The sequence below is a fragment of the Taudactylus pleione genome, unplaced genomic scaffold (assembly GCF_031769625.1).
Source record: "Taudactylus pleione unplaced genomic scaffold, aTauple2 ptg000066l, whole genome shotgun sequence".
Classification (NCBI taxonomy): Eukaryota; Metazoa; Chordata; class Amphibia; order Anura; family Myobatrachidae; genus Taudactylus; species Taudactylus pleione.
Window position 1 is genome coordinate 32,942,358 of NW_028284468.1, and position 27,961 is coordinate 32,970,318.

General features: G+C 45.9%; 1 protein-coding gene across 4 annotated transcripts in view; it reads right to left on the bottom strand.

The window, feature by feature from the left end:
• Window positions 1-27,961, bottom strand: part of TVP23A (trans-golgi network vesicle protein 23 homolog A) — a 51,860-nt gene that overhangs the window by 1,726 nt on the left and 22,173 nt on the right. For 3 of the 4 annotated variants that reach the window (XM_088466769.1, XM_088466770.1, XM_088466768.1), the window contains exons 3-7: window positions 26,411-26,555; window positions 12,876-12,965; window positions 12,213-12,341; window positions 4,166-4,294; window positions 611-1,925 (exon numbers count right to left, since the gene is read on the bottom strand). In XM_088466769.1, coding sequence (XP_088322895.1) covers window positions 1,890-1,925; window positions 4,166-4,294; window positions 12,213-12,341; window positions 12,876-12,965; window positions 26,411-26,555 — 529 coding nt within the window. In that variant the 3' untranslated portion in view covers window positions 611-1,889. Of the gene's footprint in view, window positions 1-610; window positions 1,926-4,165; window positions 4,295-12,212; window positions 12,342-12,875; window positions 12,966-26,410; window positions 26,556-27,961 lie in introns of those variants that run through there. The other variant, XM_088466771.1, reaches the window with a different exon arrangement.

Genomic DNA, 27,961 nt, shown 5'->3' on the forward strand with positions numbered 1-27,961 from the left:
AGATATCAGATTACAACTGATGCAGATCTGGGCATTTCAAAGACATCACAGTATGGTGACTCCACCTACCATCACCGTTACATACTGCCAGGGCCAGATTAAGGTCTGTGGGGGCCCCTATATACCACAGTTTCTCGTCACCCTAAGAACATTTTTTTTTTCTTTTTATTCACCTCAGTAGTAATGCCCCTCTTCCAATGCCCACTGTAGTAGTGCCCCTTGTGCAATTTCCCTGGTAGCAGTGCCCCCAGTAATGGACCCCCATATGCAGTGCCCACTGTAGTAGTCCCCCTTATGCAGTGCTCCTTTATATAATGTCCCAGACTTGCATAGGGGGGACCCCCAGTAATGCCCCCCCCCCTATGCAGTGCCCCTTATATAATGCCCCAGACCCAATAGTGCTCCCACCCTATGCAGTGCCCCTTATATAAAGCCCCCAGTAGTGTCCCTTATATAGTGCCCCCAGACCCAGTAGTGGCCCCCCCAATGCAGTGCCCCAAGTAGTAGTCCCCCTATGCACCGACCCTAGTAGCACCCCCCCCCCAGTGCCCCCATGAAGTGCGCCCCCCCCCCCCTCCCCATGCAGTGCCCTCTGTGGCGGCCCCCCTTACACACACAAAAAAATAAAATCACAACTTACCTGAATCGCCACTCCTGACGCGACCGCCGCAGTCAGCTCAGGTTCCCCGCTCTTCTCCTTCAGTATGGGAGAGACGTCAGTGTCATGTAGTCTCTCCCATCACACGCTGCGGGGGGAGCCAGAAGGCGGAGCTTAGGAGTGAGCTCCAGCCGGCTCCCTCTGTTGTGCAGCAGCCAATGAGAGTCTTTGACTCTCATCGGCTGCTGTAACATACACATAACTGCCGCCGGCGGCTGTGGTATGTCACTGTGTAGTGTGGACTGCGTGGTCTACACTAGCGGAGGGGATACTAGCGGCGGGTGCAGACAGCACACCGCTGCTAGTGGGGGCTCCCCCCTTAACCCGGCCCTGCATACTACTATTCCATGAGTTTTGGCGCTTCAGTGTATTATATAGATAAGTATATAGTAACCCTAACCCTGTAAAATATTAATGCTTTTTGCCCCCTTCATAAATAATGAGAGCCAATCATAAGTGGATTGTGCCTCCTCATGTGCTCATTGGCCAGACAGAATGCGGTTTGAGCTCTCTCACTTGTCAAAGTCACCTAATTTTGCTGGTTTGCCTACTGCAGGCTGATAAAGAGCAAGCCATAACATTTAACAGATAAAAAAAAATAATTACTGGGGCTATTTTATTATGTGGCAGTTTCCAAAAAGCTTATAAAAATCATTTATTCACACATTGGAAAAGTAAACTAGCAGATCTAACAATATAATCAAAGTTTAATTAATAAGGAACTTAGAAGTACTAAAGCGCTACAAGTCAAGAGTTTTTAATCCGTATCGTGAAACAGAACTAGCTTGTCCCAGATGGAGCAGAGGTTTGAACACTATTCATATGGAAATCCCTGTATACATATCTCACCTTAAAGACAATGTAATGCAGCAAGCTAACCACATCCAGATGTTATATATTCAGTAGTAGCACTCCAAGTAATAGAATATCAAGTGTCACATTCTCAAAATTGCCAGCCACAGTAAGGACAAATCCCCATACTCACTTTTTTTTTTTCCGTTTAATAAATGACATATGCAAGCTATGCCAAGCATTATTTTACATGAAAAACTGTTTAATTTAAAGTGATAGGAAGTTGGACTTTTATGTGCTGTTTACACTTTTATACTGTGTTCGGCCTCCCCACACCTTGCGGCACCCTTCTGCTGTGCAGAGTAAGCATAGACCTTCATGATGTACTGTACTTTGTAAATGACTTCCTCTAACCACAGCCTGCAGCGCCATCTAGTGGTCACAATCCTCCTGGAAATGCTGAACACAAGCCAATCTAATAAGGGGACACAAACCATCTTGTTTGAAGATTTTTACATTTTTTGGAGAGCTCTGCCCTGCTCAAACCCTCCTAGGAAACAATTCCTATTACTTGGATAGTATAAGGGAAATGATACAATATCATTAAGCTGCAGAGTCTAACATTATCATATTAGGAAGTTTTAAACTTCCGAGAGGAAATAAACTTTGCTTCAAGGTCGAAAGCCACATAGCTAAAACAGATTAATAATAACTGGGACACCAGCCACTGACTGACCTATAAAACATTTTCTGCCTTGTGTACAATAAATATCAGCGCTAGTTCTGTACATTTGTTGCCAAGAACATTCTTCTATTATTTAAACTTTACTCATTAGTTTGTATATAGTTTTGGGGGAGTTTATATTCTTTATTTTCAAGACACTGAAATACTGGATAGGTTAGGACAGTAAAAGCAATACAAACAATAGAGCTAGGCGCTGAGCAAAAGAAAAGGGAACAAGGATATAATTGTGCCAGCAGCTGCCGAGAGGTGCAAAGAAAACAAACAGCGCTACAAAAACGCAATAATCACAAGTTACATTAGTTGCAACTAAAGCTGCATACACACACAACGATTTTTTTAATGAACGATTTGAGTAAACGATTTTTGCCCTTGAAAATATTTACTAAAATCGTTTACTAAAGTTGTTCATTTACTAAATGTCATGAACGATTTTTATGAACTACAAACGATTTTTGCATATTCCCTTAATGAAAATCGTTGAGTTGACAAGTCTGACTGAACGACAAACTACAAACGTGAACACGCATGGACGATAATCGTTCATCGTTTGACTCAGAAAGTGAACGATTTTTGCCATCGATTATCGTTAAACGATATCGTTTAACGATAATCATTAAAAAAATCGTTGTGTGTATATGCAGCTTTAGACTTGTGATTATTGCATTTTTGTAGCTCTGTTTGTTTTCTAGGGCCTGACTCCCTTTTGTTACAGCTGCTATAAGAATTAAACAACACCTGGTAGCGCCCAATTTTATATATATATACTTCATATACTCTCCACTTGCACAGCTACTGCGAGATGTCTGCAACCACATGTATGAAGAGGAAAAAAAATACATGGTTTGCTGCAGAACAAACATTTTCTAATTAGGGGTAAATGATACAAACAAAATGAGGGTTTTAATCACATACAACTTTGCATTCTCTAATCAGTGAATCCTGATACCCCAGATGTATAATCTGTTATTTGGGATGAAAGAATAAATAAAATATTATATGGGGAAATTAAAGGCACAGAAGATTTATATGCTACACCTGCAGATTTTGTTTTGTTTTCTTATTAATACATTACAGGTGACCATACACAACATGAAGTTACAGCCAATATTGGGTACTTTGCCCAATGTCACAGCACATACTGTATAGGCAGAAAATAGCAGGTGACTAATAATTGACTGCAAGCATGGAAGAGAATTCAGTAGGAACATGTGTAAGTCGGGCTGTAAGTGCCAAGCTCTGGCTGTTTCATGATCCAAAGAACCAAACCGATGGACCTCGGCCACTTTACCCTGTGTGCGGCCAGTTTAAATTATGCTAAATAGACCACAGCTTCTTAAACTCAGTACTCAAGGCCTCAAACAGTGCATATTTTCCAGGTCTCCTCACAGAATCACAAGTGAAATAATTAGCTCCACCTGTGGATCTTTAAATGTGTCAGTGAGTAATGAACACACCTGTGCACCTGCTGGGTGACCGGTGTGGGGTCCTGAGGACAGTTTGAGAACCACTGCAATAGACACAAAGCACTTTTAGAATAGCCTGTCTTAATCTGCATCAGTTACCTCTAGATGCACTCAGCTAGAGTATACCCGACTCACTAACAAAGATAGGGGCATCTATTCTCAAAAATTAGATTATGGGACAAAATCGTCGATTTGGCAAAAGTGCTAATTTTTCGGTTGTGCCTTTAAAACAAAAAATTGTTACTTTAAATCATGTGGCAAGATCTCCAAAAAATTGCCACTTATGCCAAATTGCACTCAATTACATATGACCCTATTGGTCTATTTAGTAGAATTAAGTAAAAACAGAAAGACCCACAACAATGAACTGTCTAAAACTATTGCAAAATTAACTTTTCATATAATCCCTAGTTACTTTAATTGAGGTCAGACCTATTCTGATATAATAAGCATTCTCTGTATAGATAAAGTAATCTAAGACAACTAAGAACAGCCTAAAACCCTCACCCGCTGGAAGAGCTGCTGGGACAAGAACCTCGAAGCCACCTTCCCGACGTTCTGTTGGCCCCCGGTTTTACAGTGGATATAGCCATAAAGATTTGCAGCCTGGAGGGAAATCCCAGCAATCACTAGGGCCTGTATTCACCAAAAGAGGAAACGTTTAATAATCAGAGGCAGCTACTACATCCATGTCTCTTCAGTGCTATAACAAACATACATCATTTGGGATAGTTACTAACAAAGAGCAAATGTGCAGGAAGCTGTAGCACCCAGGTATCTTCTGGTACAACTGTACCAGAACTAACTAGTGATTACTACTGGATGCTGCATATTTACACTACTAGTAAAAAGCCCCCTTGTGTAAACAGATTATACGCTATTATCAATTGCCATTTTCTTAAGAACCCCAATAAATTAATAAGGAAGACCAAATTCCAGTTGTTCAGTGAACACAACAAATGTCCACATTATCAGGAACCCAATCATCCAGGATAGATGATGAACATACATTGCTTGGGAATCAACCGCTGACAAGACCTTTGGTTCTAGCAGTTGGAGATGACAAGGGAGAACTGCACAGGAATTGTGCATCAGTGATACCGTACATTCAGGTATTATAGACCTCCCCACTAATTTGGCTATAAGTGCAATTTACTTATTTGTGGGGGTGCTACTCCTTGACCTAATTTATACCCCTTTCACAGCGCAGAAATAACCCTGGTTACTGCTGTGTCGACCCACGATACAGCTCAGTGTGAAAGGGTCCTTGAAAAATAACCCGTTTCAAGTGCCCAGACAATCCAGGCTTGGACACAGTAACAACCAGGGATAGGGGGCGGTGTAAATGGTCCGTCCCGGGTCATGCCTAAAATGAGCTGAGTGGCGGCTGTGAAGCATACACCACCCACTTTTTATGACATCACAAATTTAGCAGGGCAGACCCAGGAATAACCTGTGTCAAAAGTGCAGTGTAAGAGGGGTCTGACCCGTGTTCAAAATCCTGGGTCGAACCCAGGATTTCAGTGTGAAAAGGGTATAAATATATTCATGTGCCAGAACAATTGAGACAGCCGCTTTCATTTCCAGTACATGCCACCACACCCCAGCATTAAATGGTATCTTCCACAATTGAAGTACTATAGGCAGATATCTCTGCAATAAGTTGTTGTAGAATTCGCAGTGAAGATGGCAATGTATCACAATGTAAGCGACTTTGTATGAGGCTTGATAGTGGGTACCAGAAAGAAGGGTCCCTTCATCTCTGAAACCAACACAAAATGTGGATTTTTACATGCAACAATTTCACGGCCGTACCGCGACTACACAACATCAGTGAAGACATCCAGCATGGACACTGCTGTGGCCGACTAAAAATATGAGATATGGTAAGAACTTACCCTTGTTATCTCTATTTCTACGAAGTCCATAGGGTTCCACAGGATACCTTGGGGTATAGGTGTGACGTCAGTCGCAGGGCACCAAGGAGTTAAGCTTTCAGCCTCCCAGGATGCACTAGGTCCCCCTCCTATACCCCGCCCCCGAGCCAAGGCACCTCAGTTAGTTACCAAGCCATAGGCCGGAGGAGGAGAAGGAAGAGAGAGAACAAAGATCTGGACACATACAAGAATCACATTCTCACCAGAGGGAGACGGAAAACCGGTGACCAGAGCAAAGCCCATCTGCAGCACAGGTGCGACAGGGCGGGAGTCCTGTGGAACCCTATGGACTTCGTAGAAAGAGAGATAACAAGGGTAAGTTCTTACCATATCTCATATTTCCTACTTCAGGGTCCATAGGGTATCCACAGGATACCTTGGGGATGTCCCAAAGCAGTATCCTTCAAGGGTGGGGACGCTCCTGTGCAGAAAGGAGAATCCGCCGCCCGAAGGAAGCATCTTGAGAGGCGAAGGTGTCAAACCTGTAATACCTCACGAAGGTATGGACGTAGCAGCCTTGCAGATCTGGACTGCAGAGGCACCACGTCGAGCTGCCCACGAAGGACCCACAGACCTAGTGGAATGAGCCTTCAGAGAAGGAGGAACCGGTAGGCCTTCATGAAGATAAGCTTCAGAAATAGCCATACGGATCCAGGCTGCCAAAGTGTGCTTTGAAGCAGGCCAACCCTTTTTACGGAAGCCATAGAGGACAAACAAAGCGTCCGACTTCCTAAACGAAGAACTGCGGTCAACATAAGTCCTTAAGGCCCGCACAACATCCAAAGAGGCCTCACCCACGGAAAGACCCGGTGAGTTAAAGGCCGGAACAACGATTTCCTCGTTAACATGAAACTGGGAAACAACTTTGGGAAGAAACTCGGGCCGAGTGCGGAGTACTGCCCTGTTCCCATGAAAAACCAAGAAAGGGGGTCTACAAGAAAGAGCCCCTAACTCAGAAACACGTCTGGCCGAAGCAATAGCCAGAAGGAAAACAGTCTTAGCTGTTAGCCATTTAAGATCCACTGATCCCAGTGGTTCAAACGGCAGTCCTTGGAGAGCCCTCAGGACCACAGCCAAATCCCAAGGCGCCACAGGTGGAACAAAGGGCAGCTGAATGCGGACAACACCTTGCATAAAGGTGCGCACATCCGGGATTGTAGCAATCCTACGGTGAAACCAGACAGATAGGGCCGAAACCTGTACCTTCAAAGAAGCAAGGTGAAGCCCATGATCTAGTCCCGCTTGCAGGAAGGCGAGAATCCGAGACAGACGAAACTCTCGCGGTGCATAACCTCTCGGTCGACACCACTGGAAGAACGTATGCCACATGCGATGGTATATCCTCGCGGAAGACGGTTTCCGAGTTTGCAACATGGTACGCACCACAGAGCTGGAAAACCCCCGGGACCTCAGCATGGCCGTCTCAACAGCCACGCCGTCAAAGACAGCAGAGTCAGGTCCGGGTGAAGACAAGGACCCTGAGACAGGAGGTCCGGTCGTAGCGGCAACCGCAGAGGACTGTCCACGGATAGACCCTGAAGGTCTGAGAACCAGTGCCGTCTGGGCCACGCGGGAGCTATCAACAGGAGCGTCCCTCCTTCCTGTTTGAATTTCCGGATTACCCATGGAAGAAGGGAGACCGGAGGGAACAGGTATGCGAACCGGAACGTCCACCGGACGGACAGAGCATCCACCAGAGACGCCCCTTCGTCTCTTGTGCGAGACCCGTACACCGGCAACTTGTTGTTGTGCCGGGACGCCATGAGGTCGATCTCTGGAAGACCCCATCTGTCCACCAGTAGTTGAAAAACATCCGGGTGCAGGGACCATTCCCCCGGATGAACGTCCTGGCGACTTAGAAAGTCCGCCTCCCAATTGAGCACTCCCGGGATGAAGACCGCTGATATGGCCGGAAGATTGCGCTCCGCCCAAACCAGGATCCGAGACACCTCTACGAGAGCCGCCCGGCTTCGGGTTCCTCCTTGCCTGTTTATGTAGGCCACGGTGGTAGCGTTGTCCGACTGGACCTGTACCGGGTGACCCTGGAGAAACCGATGTGCCTGCTGGAGAGCATTGAAGACCGCACGGAGTTCCAAGATATTGATTGGAAGCTCCGCTTCTGTCGGCGTCCACCTGCCCTGGAACAGATGTGGACCCGAAACTGCTCCCCAGCCCCGAAGACTGGCGTCCGTTGTCAACAGGACCCAATTTGGAACCCAGAACGGATGTCACTCGCTGAGGTGGGACGTCTGTAACCACCAAGCAAGGGACAGACGAACCTCTGGGGTGAACACAATCGTCTGGGACTTCAGAGACTGAGGCAGCCCGTTCCACTTTGACAGGATCAGGTGCTGCAGAGGTCTGGAGTGAAACTGGGCATATTCCACCATGTCGAACACCGACACCATGGAGCCCAGTAACCTCATCGCCGAGTGTAGAGACACCCGGCGGCTGTGCAGGCAACTGCGCACCCTTGACTGTAAAGCAGAGATCTTTTCCTCCGTCACGAAGATCTTTTGCTGTCCCGAGTCCAATAAGGCTCCAAGATGCAGAATCCTCCGAGACGGGATTAGGGTGGACTTCTGCCAGTTGATTAGCCAGCCGTGCCGTTGCAGCAGGGCAATGGTCAGGTCCAAGTGGCGTAACAGGAGCTCTGGAGATCCCGCCACCAATAACAGGTCGTCCAAGTACGGCAACATGCGGACTCCCTGCAGCCGCAGAGAAGCCGCCATGACCGCCATCACCTTGGTGAAAACACGTGGTGCTGTCGCCAGGCCAAAAGGTAACGCCCGAAACTGGAAGTGGTCGCTGCGGATTGCAAACCTGAGGAACTGTTGATGGCGCAAAAGAATAGGGACATGCAGGTAAGCGTCCTGTATGTCCAATGACACCATGTAGTCCCCAGGTTCCAGCGCCAGAATGATGGACCGTAGGGTCTCCATCCGAAACTTCGGTACCCGCAAAGACTTGTTGAGTGCTTTGAGGTTGAGAATCGGACGAAAGGACCCATTGGGTTTCTGTACCAAAAAAAAAAAGATTTGAGTTGAAACCCTGGCCCCTCTGGGAGAATGGAACAGGCACTATAACTCCAGCCTGGAGCATAGTGTGCAATACCTTCCGCAGCTCCGTAGCCTTGTTCCGGTCTGATGGTAGACCCGTGGTGAAGAATCGAGCCGGGGGTCTGTGCCGGAAGGAGAGGGCGTACCCGTGGGAGACCACCTCCAGAACCCAAGTGTCTGTCGTAGTGACCGACCAACACTGGGCGAACTGCAGCAGGCGGCCTCCCACCCTGGGATCCCCCAAAGGGAGGCCCGGATCGTCAGGCCGCAGGCTTGTCATCTGGCTTGGGGGCCGGACGTCTGGTACTCCATGCCTGCTTCCGGGGCTTGACCGATTTCCTAGGGCCAGCCTGACGAGGAAACGACTGTGGTTTGGGCCTGCCCTGGGCCCTAGATGACCGAAAGGACGATGGTCCAGAACCAGAAGGAGCAGCGGCCGACGGGAGACAAGCCGATTTGGCTGCCACCAGCGTGGCCACAATCTTATCCAGATCCGGACCGAAGAGAACTTCTCCGGTAAACGGCAACGCTTCCAGACCCTTCTTGGAATCTGCGTCCGCCTTCCAGGATCGCAGCCACAAGGTGCGACGAGCAGCTACCGCTGCTAAAGAAATTCTAGACACCAGAGTACTAATGTCTAGAGCCGCCTCGTTGATGTAGGTGGCCGAATCACGGAGATTGCCAATCAACTCCGCCTGTTCGGCCAGACAGTCGGAATCAAAAGAAGCCTCTAATGAATCCGCCCAGCGCTCCATCGCTCTGGCAACCCAGCAAATGGCCATAGCCGGCCGTGCTGCCCCCCCCGCAAGGGAATAAGCGGACTTCAGGCAGATTTCTACCTTGCGGTCCGTAGCATCCTTAAGGGAGGACATGGATGGCATCGGCAATGTGGCACTACGGACAGGACGGGTCACGTGAGAATCCACCTGTGGAGGGGATTCCCACTTAGCAAAATAATTATCCGCGAACGGATAAGCCACCGCCAGGCGTCTCTGCGGCTGGTATCTTTTGCCAGGCTGTTTCCAAGCCTCCTCTAAATGGTCCACCAACTGACCCGAAAGAGGAAAGACTGTGGCATCGCCCTTCACGTCTTTGAAAAAGGCATACTTAGACTTAGCTGCTGGGGGAACTTCGTCCTCAATCACCAAGGCTGTGCGGACCGCCCGAATAAGTCCAGGAATATATACTTTGGACTTAGCATCAGCGTCCTTAGTATGGAGAGGTTCCTGATCGTAAGGATCCAGAATCTCCCCATCATCAGACGTCCCTTCGTCATCCTCATAAGGAGCGGACAGAGACGCCACCGGCCGTTTATGAGGCCGCATCACAGACTCCCCTTGCAACACATCTGACAAGTGCTGTACAGAACTCGTCAGGGAGTTAACCCACGCTGGCTCCTGAGAAACCGGGAGCGGGGAAATAGGGAGACTGTGGGGTACCACCAATTGTCGTGGGAAACGCTGCATGGGTGACGACACCACAGACTGCTGGGACAAACCCATCGGAGTAAACGCGGGCTGCGGAGCTAACTGGCCCACTAAAGCTGTTAGCGCCTGAGCGGAACAAGCCCAGGGCGGCTCCTGTACCTGTGCTGTAACCGTAAGAGGCCGCGCCATGGACAAACACTGCCGGCAAAGGCCCTCCGCGCTACCCTCCCCCTCCGCTAACGGTACTTTACACGTGGTACACTGTAGCCGGAGGGGAAAATCACTTTCAGACATGATGGCACCACGTATGTGACCCCTCTCACCAATTATATATTAAATAGGCGAGAGACCACCCTGCAGCACCGCACCGCAAGGGCTTAGCAGAAAGAACAGGGACAGTAATAAAGCTGACAGTCTTGAGAAGAAAAGTTACAGGCAGCGCTAGCACAGTCACATACAATGCAAAGAAAATCAATTCCTGCACTAACAGCGCTGATCACTCAACTACACAGACACAGGGCCTGGTAGGACACAGCGCTGCATACACAGACCTGACCACAGCGTAGGAGAGGTATGCGGGGGACCCAGACCACGATGCTTCCAATGCAGGCTTCCAGCAGCGTTCACCATGCTTCTGAAAAGATGGCCGCCGAGGAGCAGAGAGAAGGCTGGCCTGGGGGAGGAGCGCTGACACAGGGCCAGTCAGCACAGTGCAGAGAGGGCTGTGTGCAGCGGGGGAGGCGCCGGCTGTGAGACAGGGAAGGCGCGCTCCCCTGGCATGCATTTAACCCCTGGGACGCCGCAGCGCTACCGCTCTGCTGCGGTCCGCTGTCCCAGGGGGTAGTGGAAGCGCAGGTTGGTCGCCTGGCTCCACGCTGCAGCCAGTCCCCAGGGAGCCCCCTGCCTGGGGACTTAGGACCATGTGATCAGCGGGGACCCACCGCAGGTCCCCGCTGCTTACCTCTGTCCCCCTTGAATCCGGTCATGGTCCGGAACATCTGGGGTCACCGCTAGCTGTGACCCCAGATGCCCACCAGCATCCCCGGATCAGTACCGGCGTTCTGGTACCGGCAGGGTGTAGGGAAGACAGCATGGACTATTAGTGTAGTGTTGCCAAACAACCCTTCTCAGTGAGCCAGGTCCCGCATGACCAAGCTTGCTCGGAGCTTCTTTTTTACAAAAAAAAAAAATGCATCTTCTCTGTGTGCGACTGAGTCTCAATCTGTACGATGCAGCGGTCGCAGCTTTTTTCTACGCCAAAGTCCATAATGCTTCCTATACAGATTCAGTTGCACACAGATATACAAGTGTAGCATATCAAATTAATCGGTTCTTATGCATTGCCTAGGCTCGCGAACACCTCCACTAGACGCAAGATGACTGGAAATATGTAGCCTGGTCCAACAAGACAAGGTTCCAACTGTTTTGGGGCAAACGGACGCATGTGGAAAAAGCACCATGAGGCAATGGACAGATGAGATGCGGAGATGGTTCTGTTATAGTGTGGGATTACAGCTGACACGCATTAGGACCCCTAAAACATCTGTAGACATCACTGACCGGCAGACATTAACAATGCGCCACCACATAGGTCAGTAGCCGCCAGTTTATGGCTGGAGGAGCATTCCTTTGTTTTTGGCATCATGAGTTTGCCCCCTCATTTGCCGGATTTGAACCCAATAGAACACATGTGGGATGCAGTTCAACATGCCATCTAGGGCAGGGTTCCGCCACAGGCGAATATTAGGTACTCTGTTTTTCTGGCACATGAGTGTAATATAGATCAGTTTACCATATAAATAAAAACAGCAAGATAAAGGATGGATATAAAAGGTAATCAAGTAAGAAAATCTGTATGTTTAAAATGATGTGTCCCCGGAATCCAAAGTCAAATAATTTCATCAATGTATTGTCTCATTTATTGAAGAGTGTTACAGCCGCACTAGAGCTACAGTGTAAATGAGATGCAGGGAATGAAACACTGGGTAAAAGTGCTTGTTATATACACAGGCATAATATATACATAATATACATAAAGCTGTTATATCAAGTGCTGAATAATGCTATATGAACTGGCCACCCACCTAGAAAATAAGCTATAACCAGATTTTGTTCTATAAAGAGAACTTACCAGCCATTTTAACTTCAAAGAAAACAGTGTGCTGAAGAAGAATATTGTCCAGATCATGGGGCAAATAATTAAACCCAACCAGAAGATTCGAGCTTCAACCTCTGTCGATGTGGAATGATTTGGTAACACCTGAAATATATTGTGCAACAGTTGATCTTTAGTAATATTCTGCCTACTGCATGTTCCGCTCACTATCCCTGGAGTAGAGGGGAGGATCCCGACCTCTATTCATTCATCATTACTTCAGTGATATTCCTGTTAGTGCTTCCTACCCTATACCGATTCCATACCAAGCCTGGGGCAACAGACCAATTTAGTTTGGGCACATTTGAGGACACCAATGTAAATGCCTGTCTGATAAGTTAATAAGGAAGAGCAAGCTCCCGCAATTAAATTCATATTTTCATTCAGAATAATCTAAATGTTCCTATTCAAATCCAGGTACCTCTATGACTAGCTGCATTTAGTACACACAGTGGAGGAATCCATTTTCTGTGGTCCACCATTTTCTCGGGACTGGACACGTCACTGAGGCTCTACTTTAACTTATATTTATGAGCTACAGCGTTTTGGTGAATTGACAGTATTACGAATATTATTTCAACCCAGAAAACTGCTGCGTGTGTGTAGGTGACAAGTCCCCTTTAGGCATACTAACTGCACCTTTTTGGCTTCGAAGATCCAATGACTTCTCCCATCTTCATCAATCTGGTTCCACCAGCGTAGGCCAACCAGAAGTCTTCCAGTGACGTTCTGAAAGTAAGAACCACCAAATTGTTTAATAGCCTTTTATAATGAAACCACACAACTTTTATAATTAGCGTTCATGAATACATACAAAGTAGAGCAACAATAAGTGGCAATAAAATAATAAATATCTGTATATCCATGGCATTAAGGCAGGCACTTTTTCCTCAAATACTTATATGGTTATGAAAATCATGTAAAGAACCTACTGTAATTTTGAGGGTTTTCCCCATGGGGCACCTCCTTGAATGTAAAGAAGATGGGCTTTTATTACATCAGGAAAAAAAGGTTTCAATCCTTTAGCTAAAATATTTTCCATACTCATGAGCTGTAAGGACAAGGAACAGTGCAGGTTTATTTCAGTGTACAGAGATTACCAGATGGAATGGAAATCTTCCCTTTCTATTCAACTGCTGCAGATTATTTGATTACATTTTACGTTGCTAGGATAATTGGCCTTGTTAAATGCTCTCCCTGCAGACCAATGAAAGTATTATCTTGCACAAACTTGAGTCTGTCCAAGTATCACACATTTAAAGGGAGAACCAGAGGCAACAAATATTTGAATATTTGATAGCGTTTGGAATGATCTACATGAGTTCAAATAGTTTCTCTCACTTCAAGTATGATCATTTGTGGACAACGCCCCTTAGAATCTTGCACTTGAAAAGAGGAAAGGTGAGAGCTGCCAGCACTAGAGGACTAAACCTTTCCTAGTGATTAAGGGGTACATTTTCTAAGCGGTGGCTTGCTCCTCACCATGTTTGAGCACAAATTGGATACCCGCAATAATATTAAAGACAAAACATAACATTTAGCATCATTGCCGTATTATGTTTCAGACGTAAACACACCGATAAGTGGCAGTTTGTAAAAGCATCTGCTTAGTGAATTTACCCTTAGGAGTCTGCTAGAATGTAAGGGGGGGGGAGGAGAGAGAGAGAGAGAGAGAGAGAGAGAGAGAGAGAGAGAGAGGGAGAGAGAACCACCCCCGTTTGCATTACACACTGTTCCTGTTATATCAGATAGATCTGGAAAACGTAGATGAAGGCTATGTATGATCGAATAATGCATGTTTCTAAGACCGGAGACAAATTCACCTATGTGTATAATTGATGTGAAAGCTGCGTACACTGTAAATGCAATATCCTCTTGTTGGGAAGGTGTCATCGAGTAACATGAACAGATTGTGGGCCATTCAGTGTCAAATCAACACACTTTTTGTTAAAAGTTTACCTCACCAACTCAGATTTTGTTCAACTTTGGTATATGGAGAGCATATATGTAGTCTAAGAAAAATACTAAATTTTATTTAAATATCTCATGCTGTTTCCAAATATGGCTAGGTAAACTTTTCAAAAATCTGTCAAAAACGCACAGCCAGCATATTTTCAAATCGCCATAGCAGCTCTACTAATTAAGCTAGAGAGATGGGTGTGGTGTCATTTTACTGTGTTTGTTATGACCTTTCATATGATATACAACACAGTAGGGTTTGTGAGGAAAACCTTTTTTCCAAATTCAAACTGAAATTTTTGATCATGATTATCTCAAAAAGTGCGTCGACAAAAAAGTTCAAACAATTTCTGGAAATAGTCTATACTGTTAAATGTCTGTCAAAATGTAAAAGTGGGAGGATAATGTGTTCATAGTTAAAAATAATAGGCACTAAGTTTGAAAAAAAACAAAAAAACAATCAGGCTTTACTTTTAAATTAGGGATGAGCGGGTTCGGATTTCTGAAATCCGAACCCCCCCGATCCAAGTCGAGAACCGAGTCCAGCTCGGGTTTTCTCGCCCGACTCGGAACTGAAATCGAGGCAAAACGTCATCATCCCACCTTCCGGATCTCGCGGGTTTTGGATTCCATAAAAGTTCCCAGCGTCTGCACCATTTCTCACTCCGGTTGTGGACAGTGAAGAGGGAGGGTGGGAGCTAGAGCTGGCTGGGCTGTGTTGTGCTGCTGTTGTCCATAGGGGCTGTGTCCACTCAGTCCATAGGGGCTGGCTGGGCTGTGTTGTGCAGTCAGTTGTCCATAAGGACTGTGTCCACTCCAAAGTCTATAGGGGCTAGCTGGACTGTGTTGTGCAGTGTCCCATAAAGGCTGTAGTCCATCAGGGGTGCTGTAGTGTTGTCCATGGGGTGATCTGTCCATCAGGGGTGCTCCCCCATAGTGTACTCCAAAAAAAAATTAAAACATTATTTTTTCTGTGTTTGTGAATTGTGGGCCTGATTCAGAGCCGCTCGTAAGCGGCCACTCGTTCGCTCTGAGCGATGTTCGCACAACTGCGCATGCGTCGTAATGCACATGCGCTAACCAGTCATTGCGGTCGGAAATCGTGCGCTCGCAAAACAGCGAGGGGCTGCTAATTTGATTGACAGAATGTACCGTTTGTGGGTGGTAACAGGGGAAGGTGCTTGAAAACGGGGGAGTGGAGATCCGAACGCAGGCGTGCCTAACAGTTAAAAAGGGCGTTTAATGGGAGTGCATAATTAGTAAAGGAGCGTCATCGACCACGTCACTTGGTTGTTTTTTAGCCTGAACTGCTCGCAGTATTAGGGGAAAGAAAATCCTACCACAAGCACTGCGAGCAGTTCAGATGCCTTTCGATGTTCCCGATTAATCTAATAAATACCGGAGATGACGTGTGATGCGAACGGCAAAGGGGCGTCTTTACAAAATAGCGAGCGCATTTTTTGTTCGCTCGCTCAGACAGAGGCGTCAACAAACCGCAAAGAGCGAGCGCTCAATTTAAATAGCCGGACCCTTTTTTGGAACGACCGCCCGTAAATAGCGTCCGGCTCTGAATCAGGCCCTGTGTGCGCAGTAGCCGCACGTGCATCAACAAAGTAGCGCCAAGCGTGCGCCTTTGTCATAAATCAAGGGCCGGCTGGCTTGTCTGTTAAAGGGTGCTGTAACCCCCAAAGTGCACTCCAATAAAATTTTAAAAATAATGTTTTCTGTGTTTGTGAATTGTGGGCGCTGTAGCCGCACGTGCAACTACAAAGTAGCGCCAATTGTGCACCTGTGTCATAAATCAAGGACCGGCTGGCTTGACCGTTAAAGGGTGCTGTAACCCCCAAAGTGCACTCCAACAAAAATAAAAAATTATTTTCTGTGTTTGTGAATTGTGTGCACTGTGGCTGCACGTGCATCAACAAAGGAGCAGCGCCAAGTGTGCGCCTGTGTCCCATAAGTCTGTTAAAGGGTGGTGTAACCCCCAAAGTGCGCTCCACAAAAAATAAACAATTCCTTTTTTTTCTGTGTTTGTGTGCTAAATGTATGCGCAGTAGCCGCACGTGCATCAACAAAGTAGCAGTGCCAAGCGTGCGCCTGTGTCATAAATCAAGGGCCAGCCGACTCGTCTGTTGAAGGGTGGTGTAACCCCAAAGTGCTCCAAGTCATAAGTCAAGGGCCGGTTTCGACATCTGGTCCGGACTGAAGGACGTGCCAACAATTTCTGACATGTCTACTGTCACTGCATATGATACTGTCACCACTGAGAGAATGGTGCAGGATTACATTGGTGACAGCATCCAAGTAGTGATGTCAGACAGTCCGTACCTGTACTGGCAGGAAAAACAGGCAATTTAGAGGCCCATGTACAAACTGGCTCTATTTTACCTGAGTTGCCCCCCCTCCAGTGTGTACTCCGAAAGAGTGTTTAGTGCAGCCGGGAACCTTGTCAGCGAAAGGCGTAGGAGGTTGCTTCCACAAAGTGTGGAGAAGATGATGTTCATAAAAATGAATTATCAACTCTTCCAGGGAGACCAGCCTCCAGAATGTACAGAGGGACCTGTGGTGGTGGATTCTAGCGGGGACGAATTAATACTCTGTGAGGATGAGGATGTACACAACACTGAAGAGGGTGAAGAATTGGTGGATGAGGAGGATGAGGACGACATCTTGCCTCCGTAGAGCCAGTTTGTGCAGGGACAGATTAATTGCCAGCTTATTTTGTCGGGGCCCAAACGAACCAATCATTTCAGCCACAGTCGCGTAGCAGATCCTGGCGCTGAAATGATTGGTTTGTTAAAGTGTGCATATCCTGTTTATACAACATAAGGGTGGGTGGGAGGGCCCAAGGACAATTCCATCTTGCACCTCTTTTTTTTCTTTGCATTATGTACTGTTTGGGGCCTAGTTTTTCAAACTGCCATCCTGTCTGCCTCTGCAGTGTCACTCCTAGATGGGCCACGTGTTTGTGCCGCTTAGCATAGTCATCCAGCTACCTCGGTGCAACCTTTTGGACTAAAAACACTATTGTCAGATGTGAGGTGTTCAGAATAGACTGGAAATTAATGTTATTGAGGTTAATAATAGCATAGGAGCAGAAAAACCCACAAATTCTGTGATTTTAGCTGTTTTTATGCTTTTTAAAAAAAAAAATAAGAGTTATGGTATAACATACCTTTGTTAGCTCTTTTTCTTCGAGGTCCATGGGGTCCACAGCCATTACGTTGTAGTATGAATCCCGGTCACCAAACAGTTAATACAAACGAGCTCTCTGCTCCCAGGATGCACCGGGTTTCCTCCTCATATACCCCACCTCCTGCCTCAGGTAGCCAGTTCGTTACCAAGCTCAAGCAGGCAGAGACAAACAAAGGGTAAGAAAGAAAAGACCCATACTTAAGAATCCAGACTCTCAAGAGAAGAAACTATGGAAAACCTCCCCCAGAACTACAGGTGCGTCTGGGTGGGTGTCCTGTGGACCCCATGGACCTCGAAGAAAAAGAGTTAACAAAGGTATGTTATACCATAACTCTTATTTTCTTCTTCGGGGTCCATGGGGTCCACAGCCATTACGTTGGGGATATCCCAAAGCACTAACCCTACGGGCGGGGACGCTCCTGACTCTCGGAAGAGAGGAGAATCCTACGCCCGAAGGAGGCATCCTGAGAGGCAAAAGTGTCAAAGGCATAAAATTTGACAAAGGTATGGATGGAAGACCATGTGGCTGCTTTACATAATTGCTCAGCAGAAGCGCCCCGGCGGGCCGCCCATGATGGACCTACCGCCCTAGTAGAATGTGCCGTCACTGAATCCGGCACACGCATACCAGCCTGTGTATAAGCCAATGAAATTGCCATGCGAATCCACCTGGCCAGCCACGCTTATGACTACCATAAAGCACAAAAAGTGAATCGGACTTCCTCCATTTGCTCGTGCGTTTAACATAAATTCTCAACGCACGGACCACATCCAGGGAAGCCTCACCTTGTGAGAGACTTGTGCCCTGAAATGCTGGAACTACTATTTCTTCATTAATATGAAATTTAGACACCACTTTCGGAAGGTAACCCTCCCTAGTACATAGTACTGCTCTATCTTGATGAAATATCAAGAACGGCTCCCGGAAGGAAAGCGCAGCTAAATCCGACACTCTATGTGCAGATGCCATAGCAAGGAGGAATACCGTCTTTGCTGTTAGCCACTTGATGTCTATTGAATTTAAAGGCTCGAACGGAGGAGCCTGTAAAACCTTCAGAACTAGAGTCAAGTCCCACGGAACAACCGGGGAAACGAAGGGAGGCTGAATCCTCAACACCCCCTGAAAAAAGGTCTTTATATCCGGTCTCAGAGCAATTTTATGTTGGAACCAGACTGAAAGAGCGGACACCTCTTAAAGAGGCCAGGCGTAGCCCTTTTTCCAGACCGCTTTGAAGAAAATCCAGCACTCTGGATATCAGGAATTTATGTGGATCATACCCTTTCAGTTCACACCACTGAAAGAAAGTATGCCAAACCCTATAATATATACGGGCTGAGGATGATTTCCGTGCCTTCAGCATCGTCCGTATAACAGACTCGGAAAACCCCTTTTCCCTCAAGACGGAGGCCTCAAGAGCCATGCCGTCAAAGATAGCCGATGAAGATCCGGGTACCAGCAGGGACCCTGTAGAAACAGATCCGGTCTCAATGGCAGAGGCCATGGAGTGTCTATGGAGAGAGACCGTAGATCTGTGAACCAGTGCCGTCTCGGCCACGCCGGAGCTATTAAAATGACGGTGCTGCCCTCTTGTTTGATCTTTCTGACCACTCTGGGCAGAAGAGCAAATGGGGGAAACAGATATACCAGCTTGTAAAGCCACTTTACTGTCAGTGCGTCTACAAACTCGGCTCTCGGATCTCTTGTCCAGGATCCGTACCTGGGAACCTTGTTGTTCCTTCTTGATGCCATCAGATCTATTTATGGTAGACCCCACCTGTCCACAAGGATCCGAGAAACCTGTGGATGTAGGGCCCATTCCCCTGCATTTATCTCTTGCCGACTGAGAAAATCGGCCTCCCAATTCAGGATTCCTGCAATGAACACGGCAGATATCGTGGGCAGATGAGTCTCTGCCCATACCAGGATTCTTGATACCTCTGCCAAGGCGGCCCGACTCCTCGTGCCCCCTTGATGATTTAGGTAGGCGACCGAGGTGCGATTGTCCGACTGTATCTGTACCGACCTGCCCTTTAAGATTTCCTGAGCCTGCACTAAAGCTTTGAATATAGCTCTTAGTTCCAGGATATTTATCGGTAGCCGGCTTTCTGTCACTGACCACTTTCCTTGGAAAGTGTGTGACCCCGTCATCGCCCTCCAACCTAGAAGACTGGCGTCGGTTTTGACTAATGTCCAATCCGACACCCAAAATGGGCGACCCTGCCTGAGATGCTTTGTCTGCAACCACCAGGTCAGGGACAACCGTACCTCTGGAGAGAGATGCAGCAGCTGGGACCTGATCGTGCGATGATCCTTGTTCCAGCGAGACAGAATGAATTGCTGCAGTGGTCTGGAGTGGAATTGAGCGTATTCCACCATCCTGAAGGTGGCCACCATCGACCCCAGGACCTGCATGGCTACTAGAACGGATATTTGCCTGTTGCGAAGCAACCTGCATATTTGTGATTGTAGAGCAAGGATCTTCTCCTCCGGCAGATATATTCTCTGCACCACGGAGTCCAATCTCGCTCCCAAATGACACATCTGTTGTACCGGACAGGGTGACGACTTTTGCCAGTTTATGATCCAGCCGTGACTGTACAGACATAATACTGTCAGCCTCAAATGATCCTGTAACTGCTGTGGGGACTGCCCCATCAACAGGAGGTCGCCCAAGTAAAGCAAAATCCTGACGCCTTGGCGTCTGAGGCATGCCATCACCTTGGTGAATACCCGAGGGGCTGTGGACAGGCCAAACGGCAGGGCCTGGAACTGAAAATGTTCCTCCCCTACCGCAAAACAAAGAAATTTTTCATGAGCCTGTGTGAAGGTAGGCATCTTGTATGTCTAGGGACACCATATAGTCCCCCTGTTCCATTGCCAACACAATCGATCGCAATGTTTCCATCCTGAACCCGGGGGCTCGAACAAATTTGTTGAGCTCTCTCAGATTTAGAATAGGTCGGTATGACCCATTCGGTTTCAGAACCAAGAACAGATTGGAGTAAAACCTCTCTCGGAACTGGTTCTCTGGCACCGGAATCACTAATTCTGATGCTAGTAAGGCAAGAATAGCCTTCTGAAGAGCCAAAGCTCTTTCTGAACCCACCTGCGGGTTTACACAAAAGAACCTTTGAGGAGGAGTCCTCCAAAACGTCAGGGCGTACCCCCGGGAAACAACTCCCCGAACCTAGGCATCCTCCGTTGTGAGGTGCCAGGGCTCTGAGAACCGAAGCAGTCGGCCCCCCACCCTGGGATCCCCCAGGGGGAGGCCCATCCCATCAGGCCACTGGTTTATCCTGGACCCTAGATCCTGGACGTTTGTTCTGCCAGGGCTTCCTGGGTCCTGCCTTTCTTGGTGGAAATCTCGCTGAGGGCTGACCTTTGGCCTTGCCCTGTGGCCGAAACCCCCGAAAGGACGCCCTCCTCAATTTAGACGAGGTTGCTGATGGTAAACCTGCCGTCTTTGAGGCTGCCATGGAGGATACAATTTTGTCCAGTTCTGGACCAAAGAGCACACCTCCTGTGAATGGAAGGAATTCTAGGGCCTTTTTAGACCCGACATCTGCCCTCCAATCCTTGAACCAGAGGATCCTACGTGCCACCACGGACTTAGCTGAAACTTTAGAGGAAAGAATCCCTGCACCCAAGGTGGCATCACCCAAATAAGAGGCCCCTTCTCTAATACAGGAGATCATATCCAATTGCTCCTTAGAGGCATCTGGTAAAGACTCCGTTAGAGTTTTGGCCCACTCCTCAATAGCTCTTGCTACCCAGGCAGTGGCCATAGCTGGGCTTCCACCTGAGCCATAACCTGAGAAAATGATGCCCAAGGAGGCTCAGGGCCTGAAATAGGCAAACTTAATTGGTGTGGTGGCTGTCTGAAACAGTTCCCACAAAGCCCATTTTGTAGAAAGTCCTGTGGGGACAAACCTGTCTTGCAGGCTGCACAGGATATCAGCAACGGGGCTCCTGCCACCTGACCGTCAGACTCCTTAGACATAACACTATGCCACTGGTTCTGAGCGTATATGTGCTGCTTTCTACTCTCAACCCACACACCTGTAGCAAGGGAAGGGGAGAGACAGTGACAGTATACAGGAATTACAGTTCTTTTACAGAAGAAACAGTATCCATAGACAACAATCACATGTCATGCATAAATACTCTGCGAGCCATATGCATACAAGCTCTCACTACCATAATCAGCCTCAGCTTAGGTAGGATAGAGCCCTGTAAAAACCTAGACCAGCAGTAGGCAAGGTATACAGGGAGACTGCCCAGCGTCCCTCTTGTAGGAGCAGCGTTCAGAGAGCAACTGACATACACTCTGGCTGCCCTAAATGGAGGCTGGAAGGAAAAATCCACAATCAACTGTGCCAGAGGACTGAACTAGCGTGTGGATTGGGGGAGGGGCCGCCGGGGAAGCGTACCTCCCCTGTGTTGCTTGGACCTGCCCGGTAAACTGACCTGGCCGCCGCCACAAGCCCCGGCTGGTCAGGAACATCAAATTCCGGCGGTCTAGGCTAGGAGAACAAGCCGTATGCCTCCGGCCAGTCTCACCGCCGGAGGCCGGACCGCCACGTGGTCCTGGCATCAGCGGCCACCGCGACCACCTGCTTACCTGCCATCCCCTTGATCCGGTTGCGGTCCAGGGCCAGGAAGCCCCTGCCGAATCCCCTGCCGAGGCTAGCGGTGCGGCGCCGGAGGAGGTAGTTGCAGCGCGTGGCCGGTGCGCCTCCAATCAGGCGCGAGGCTGCTTCCAGGACAGCTCAGATTACCCGCTGAGATGGAGAGTAAAACTCTTTTTTTTTTTTTTTTGGTACTCGTCTGCAGGACTGCTCCAGCAGTCCCACTGTCTATGTGGTGAACACACCAAACAGGAAGAACTGGCTACCTGAGGCAGGAGGTGGGGTATATGAGGAGGAAACCCGGTGCATCCTGGGAGCAGAGAGCTCATTTGTATTAACTGTTTGGTGACCGGGATTCTTACCCCAACGTAATGGCTGTGGACCCCATGGACCCCGAAGAAGAAATACAGATACAAAACACAAAACCCAGAACCCAAAACACGGAAGGGTGGTTTTGGCAAAACCAATCCAGACCCAAAACACGAAGAAAGATCCAGATCCAAAACCAAAACACGAAGAGTGGCCAGTGCACACCCCTATTTTAAATCCAATTATATGATGGAACAACTAAAATTAGCCCAACACTCAATATTTTAATTAAATTAAAATTCTCTTAAATTCTCAATTACTTTTGTCAATATCTACATGTGAGAATATAGATATATATTCTCACATGCAGAGATAGTCAAAAAGTAATTAAGAGAATTTAAAAAAATTTAAATATTGTAAGCCTAGTTATAAAAAGTTCCTATATGACTTTATTACCTAAAAATAATGAATAACGCTTGCAAGAAAATAAATAATGATCTTCAATAATGTTAATGCATTGTTTATGAATCATGCTCATGAATCAATGGTCAGGAATCATGCTCAGTATTGTAGGACAGTTTGTAGCATGTCTGTGCAAGCTCTTGCCAAGTTATGACACTGCACCCAGGCAGACTATATGGAGTCTGAAACATTTTTAAATGATCATTTCAGCCAGTCAGTAACGATTCAGGGAACACAACAGTATCATGCTTTTATACCTGTTGATTCAAGTACATCAAAAATATCTGTGAAAACTTTCTAAGGTTACAACATCATCTACAGTATTAGTTACAAAATCTCTAGACAAACTCCAGTTGACACAAATAAATGGCTATATATCCGTTGTGTATAACAAGGAATGATGTCTTGCTTATGTGATGTACAATAATGAAGATTAATTAAAAGTGACCTTCCTTCATCCAGCAGGACTTTCAATATCATTCTTCTATCCAAGGAAGCCTGATGTACTATGGATACCTCTAATAGATGTCTTATGCAAAGCCGACCCTATCACTCCAACTGCAAGAATTTATGTCATGTCTCCTGATGACACTTTAAAAACCACTGAGGCATTGTCAAACTACCTTCAGCTAACATTGTTGACTGACTAATACAATGTCATGTATTTCTATTCAACTTGATTTATATAATTAAACTAATGAAGCTATCAAAATCTATTATTACCTATTACTGCTTGTAATACACCTGGCTTTTCTTAATAAACTACCTTGCTTTAAAATTATTTTTAACTATGAACTCATTATCCTCCCACTTTTAAATTGTGACAAACATTTAACATTAGTATAGACTATTTCCAGAAATTGTTTGAACTTTTTTTGTCGATGCACTTTTTGAGACCATCATGATCAAAAATTTCAGTTTCAATTTGAAAAAAAGTTTTTCCTCACAAAAAGCCTATTGTGTTGTAGATCACGGGAAAGGGCATTATAAACACAGTAAAATGACACCACACTCACCTCTCTATCTTAATTAGGAGATCTGCTATGTCGATTTGAAAATATGCTGGTTGTGTGTTTTTGACAGATTTTGTTAAAAACTTTACATAATAATATTTTGTATTTTTCTTAGACTACATATATACTCTCCATATACCAAATTTGAACAAAATCTGAGCTGGTGATGTAAAATCAGTGTGTTGATTTGACACACAATGACCCTTATGTGAAAAGGGCAAGTGGGAAAATAAAGGCACAGGAAGTAAAAAAGAGTGAGCAACTGGGATGAGTAAGGGATAGGCAGTAGAAAATAGGATGCTAAGGCTGGATAATCCAGCAAGAGGGAAGTGTGAATTAAACAAGAAAATATGAAAAAGTAATAATATTAAAAGTATAGTGAATGTCCTATAGGGATACTGAGAAGAAGTACTTCTATATGTACATACACTTCTTAATTACAGTTTCCGGGAATGGCCAACTGTAACCTCTTAGGTCAAACAGGACATTAATTAAGAGGACTACATTCCAGTGTCTGCTTGTGTCTAGCACTGGGATTAGCGGAGCAGTGGGATCCTAAAGTATAGTTGCTAGTAAGACAACACACCCAACTTTCCATAAGTATGTTCATAAAAGGGTTAGATTTAGGGATAGGGGTAGGAGACGTACCGACAAGTATCGGTATCTTAACACTGTCGGGATGCTAGCGTTGGAATTCTGACCGCTGGAAACACGAGCGCTGACATCCTGTACCCAACCCAATTGAAGATATGAAAAACCATAGATATGAACTTTCACACCTACAAGCTGAGTATTTCAGTATTATTCTTTTGAATTGTAAGCTGTTTTTGTGAACATCACTTAAATGCACCAATAAACTATATTTTGTATATCTTTATGTAATACGAAGTCTACGAAGTATAATTACTGACTAACATAGAAATATTTGACAGACATTTGCTAATCAAAGTGGTGAAAGATTACAGGGGGATATTCAGTTTAGTGCGAATTTTGGTAGGAGCCTTGAAGGATGATATTAATAATTTAATACACCCAACAATAAATCCATTCAAGCTTACCAAACATGTGCATAACAGATACGCTGCTTATGGTAAACACTGGAGATGCACATGTGCTCTTCTTACTTTAGAACTAGAATAGATAAGCGTTACCATCTTGCTTCCACACTCATCCAGCACCATCTGCACCAAAGCCTCAAATCACACCACTATGGAGCATGCATACATACCTACTCTCTCAAAAGGTCAGAGAGACTCCAAATTTTTCGGGTAGTCCCCTGGAACCCCAGAAGAGTGGATGGATTTCCCAGTGAAGTGGGCAGGATGGGGAGAGTAAAACGCAAAAATTTGCGGCTCTATATGGAGGGGGCGGGGCCAATATAACGTGATTTGCGTAATTTTGGCTCCCCCTTCTCTTCTTAGACCCGTGATTTGCAGGGTTATGTCGCAATGGGGGCAGGGCCGCCCCCTCAGTCTCCAGCTGCAAATCCTAGCTAGGCTTCTCCTGGAGAGTAGTTAAACAAAGTAGGCAAGTATGCTCTGGAGATCTTCCACAGCGAAATGAGTCCACGCAGCGATCCACAGCAATTACCACCTAAGGAGGTTTCTAAACATATTTTAATATATGGAAACACAACAAGAAGACAAGGTGTACCACAAATAGTGCACTCTTAAAAGAGTTTGAGCCTGTGTGAATGTTAGTACCTCCAAACAGATGAGAGAAAACACAAATGGTGTAGTGCATGAAAACATAAATATGAGAGCCAATCCCAAGAGAGGATAATTTGTACCAAATGGTATAGTATTTTTCACTTTCAACATGCAGCCCTTCAGCTACTGTAGAACTACACTTCCCAGCACGTCCTGCCACAGTTTTGCTATTAGGGCATGCTAAAACCGTTGCACTGTATGCTGGGATATGTATTACCTCAGCAGCTGTAGAGCCACATGTTGAAAACCCGTGATATAGAGCCTTTTCCTCTTAATGATTTCTTCTTATGTATCTCGAGCAAACAAGAAAAACAGTGATAAAGAATAATTGCATTAAATAAATGGCAATAAATAGATCAGTGCATCTTAAAGCAAATTTGCGGCAGTGTAATAAAAGGATCTAGAGTTGTCCTTGGGTGTTCCATAAATACAATTGGGATCATACCACATCCATCAAACATTTTTATTCATGAAAAATATCATCATATCTTGGGTTTGGCTCTTATTATTTGTGTACACATACTCTTGTTTGGGAACACATGTGACCATAGTGTAACACTTAGGAAGTAACTATTTGTGGCACCCCTTGTCGTCTTCTTAGTTGTCTGGAAAAACAACTTTGCACTTGAACAGGTATATACTACGAGGAGGCTGCCAACCTTATATGTTTGTTGCATGTATACTTTTATTTTATGTTACCAAGTGCGAATTTAGTTCTTAATTTTAGTTAGAAATAAATATTTTAATATATGCGTTTTTTTTAGTTACAGAACAAATATGACACCAATTAACAGACAGTGTGGTTAAGAGAGAATCCCAATTAGTTCCTAAATGCAGGTAAGGGTCAGAAAATGTTAATGAAATAAATGTAGTTGGTGTAAAGATGACAGGACCTTACCTTGACAGACCAAAAGTCACAGGACAGAAGGAGCAGGATAGTGACAAAACACGTGACAAAGCTTTTGCTGAACCAGTCACAGAACAAATAAGCAACAATAGCACCAATTCGAAAAAATAGGTGAAAAAATGTAGCCAGGGGATGCCTATGGAAACAACCAGAACTCTTAGAGGCAGGCACAGACATTACAGTACATTTGCTGATGCTACAAGATTAACAGATACCACATAAACTATAGTTTTAGAATGGTCTTAACTTAATCAAACTTATGGGGGGTATCCACTTAGCGATATACAAACGACAGCATGATTGCAACATTGGAATCGTGCTGTCGTTTGTATAGCTAGTGATGTGCCTAGACTGAACGTTCACTCGTTCAGTCCCGGCACATCCCTCATCCTGCATGTACGGGCGATGTCGGATGTCTGAAGCGACCCGCGGGCGCGCGGATCGCTTCCGTCCAAAACATCCCAGATGCATGCACGATTTGCAAGCAACTGCACGATAATGACATCGTTATCATGCAATCGCTTGTTTAAATCGCTAAGTGGATACCCCACAATAGGGGTAAATTTATCAAACCTTCTAAAGAGTGGGCAAGCGGAGAAGTTGAGAAAGTTGCAATACCAGCGCAATACCAGCGCTCAGTACTCTCAAATGCACATGATTTAAGTCAACAGACAGCTGCCTGCATGGATAAAAGGTATCCCAAAACCTTATGATTGATTCCAATTATTATATACACGTGCGGCGCTCATCCGGACTTCGTTTGTTAATCTACAATCAATGATGGTTATATGAATATATAAATAAATGACCCAATATATACGAGTATATGAAGATATGTTATAAATAAATATATTGAATTGATAGATGAATAGTCTTATAAAGTCCTGCAATGAAGATCAGTCCCGTACAACAACAATTGAATCCAATGACTCTGTTTCTATTTATAGTCCCGCACAAATCAAATATCAAAAGTATCGTACAATGAAAAATCCGTAAGTCACTGTAGCTAATCCAATGTCCTTAATTAAATCCCAAGAATGTGATTCTTATGCCACACTGTTCTTTCAAAACATTGCTCACAGGGTCCACCTTAATAAATCCTCCAAAGATCCACTCCAAAATTCAGCTCCTTCAGTAACAAGGATAGGAATAGTATCACTTTCTTTTAGACACTAAGAGGGGTATTCAATATGAAAAGTTAACTTCACTGTCGAAGTTAACATTTCATATCGGAGTTTTTACCTGCGTTAAAGTATCGGGCGCGTGCCCGCTTATCCCCGTATTCAATATAACATTAACGAAAACGGGAGCCTCCGAAGTTGGATTTGCGTAAAGTTACGAACTTTTCCTTAAAAAAATTGTAGGACCCCCCTAAAGTTGTAAAAACATGGGGGATCACTATGGGTACCCCCGTTTTAGCCTTTAAATGAAAGTCGGGGATTTAAATAGCCGCAGCAGGTGTTTTTTCACGACATTGAAGAAGTGATGCAGAAGAGCACTTTTTTTTTTTTTGGTTTTTTAAGTGGTCCCATCAAATTTGGG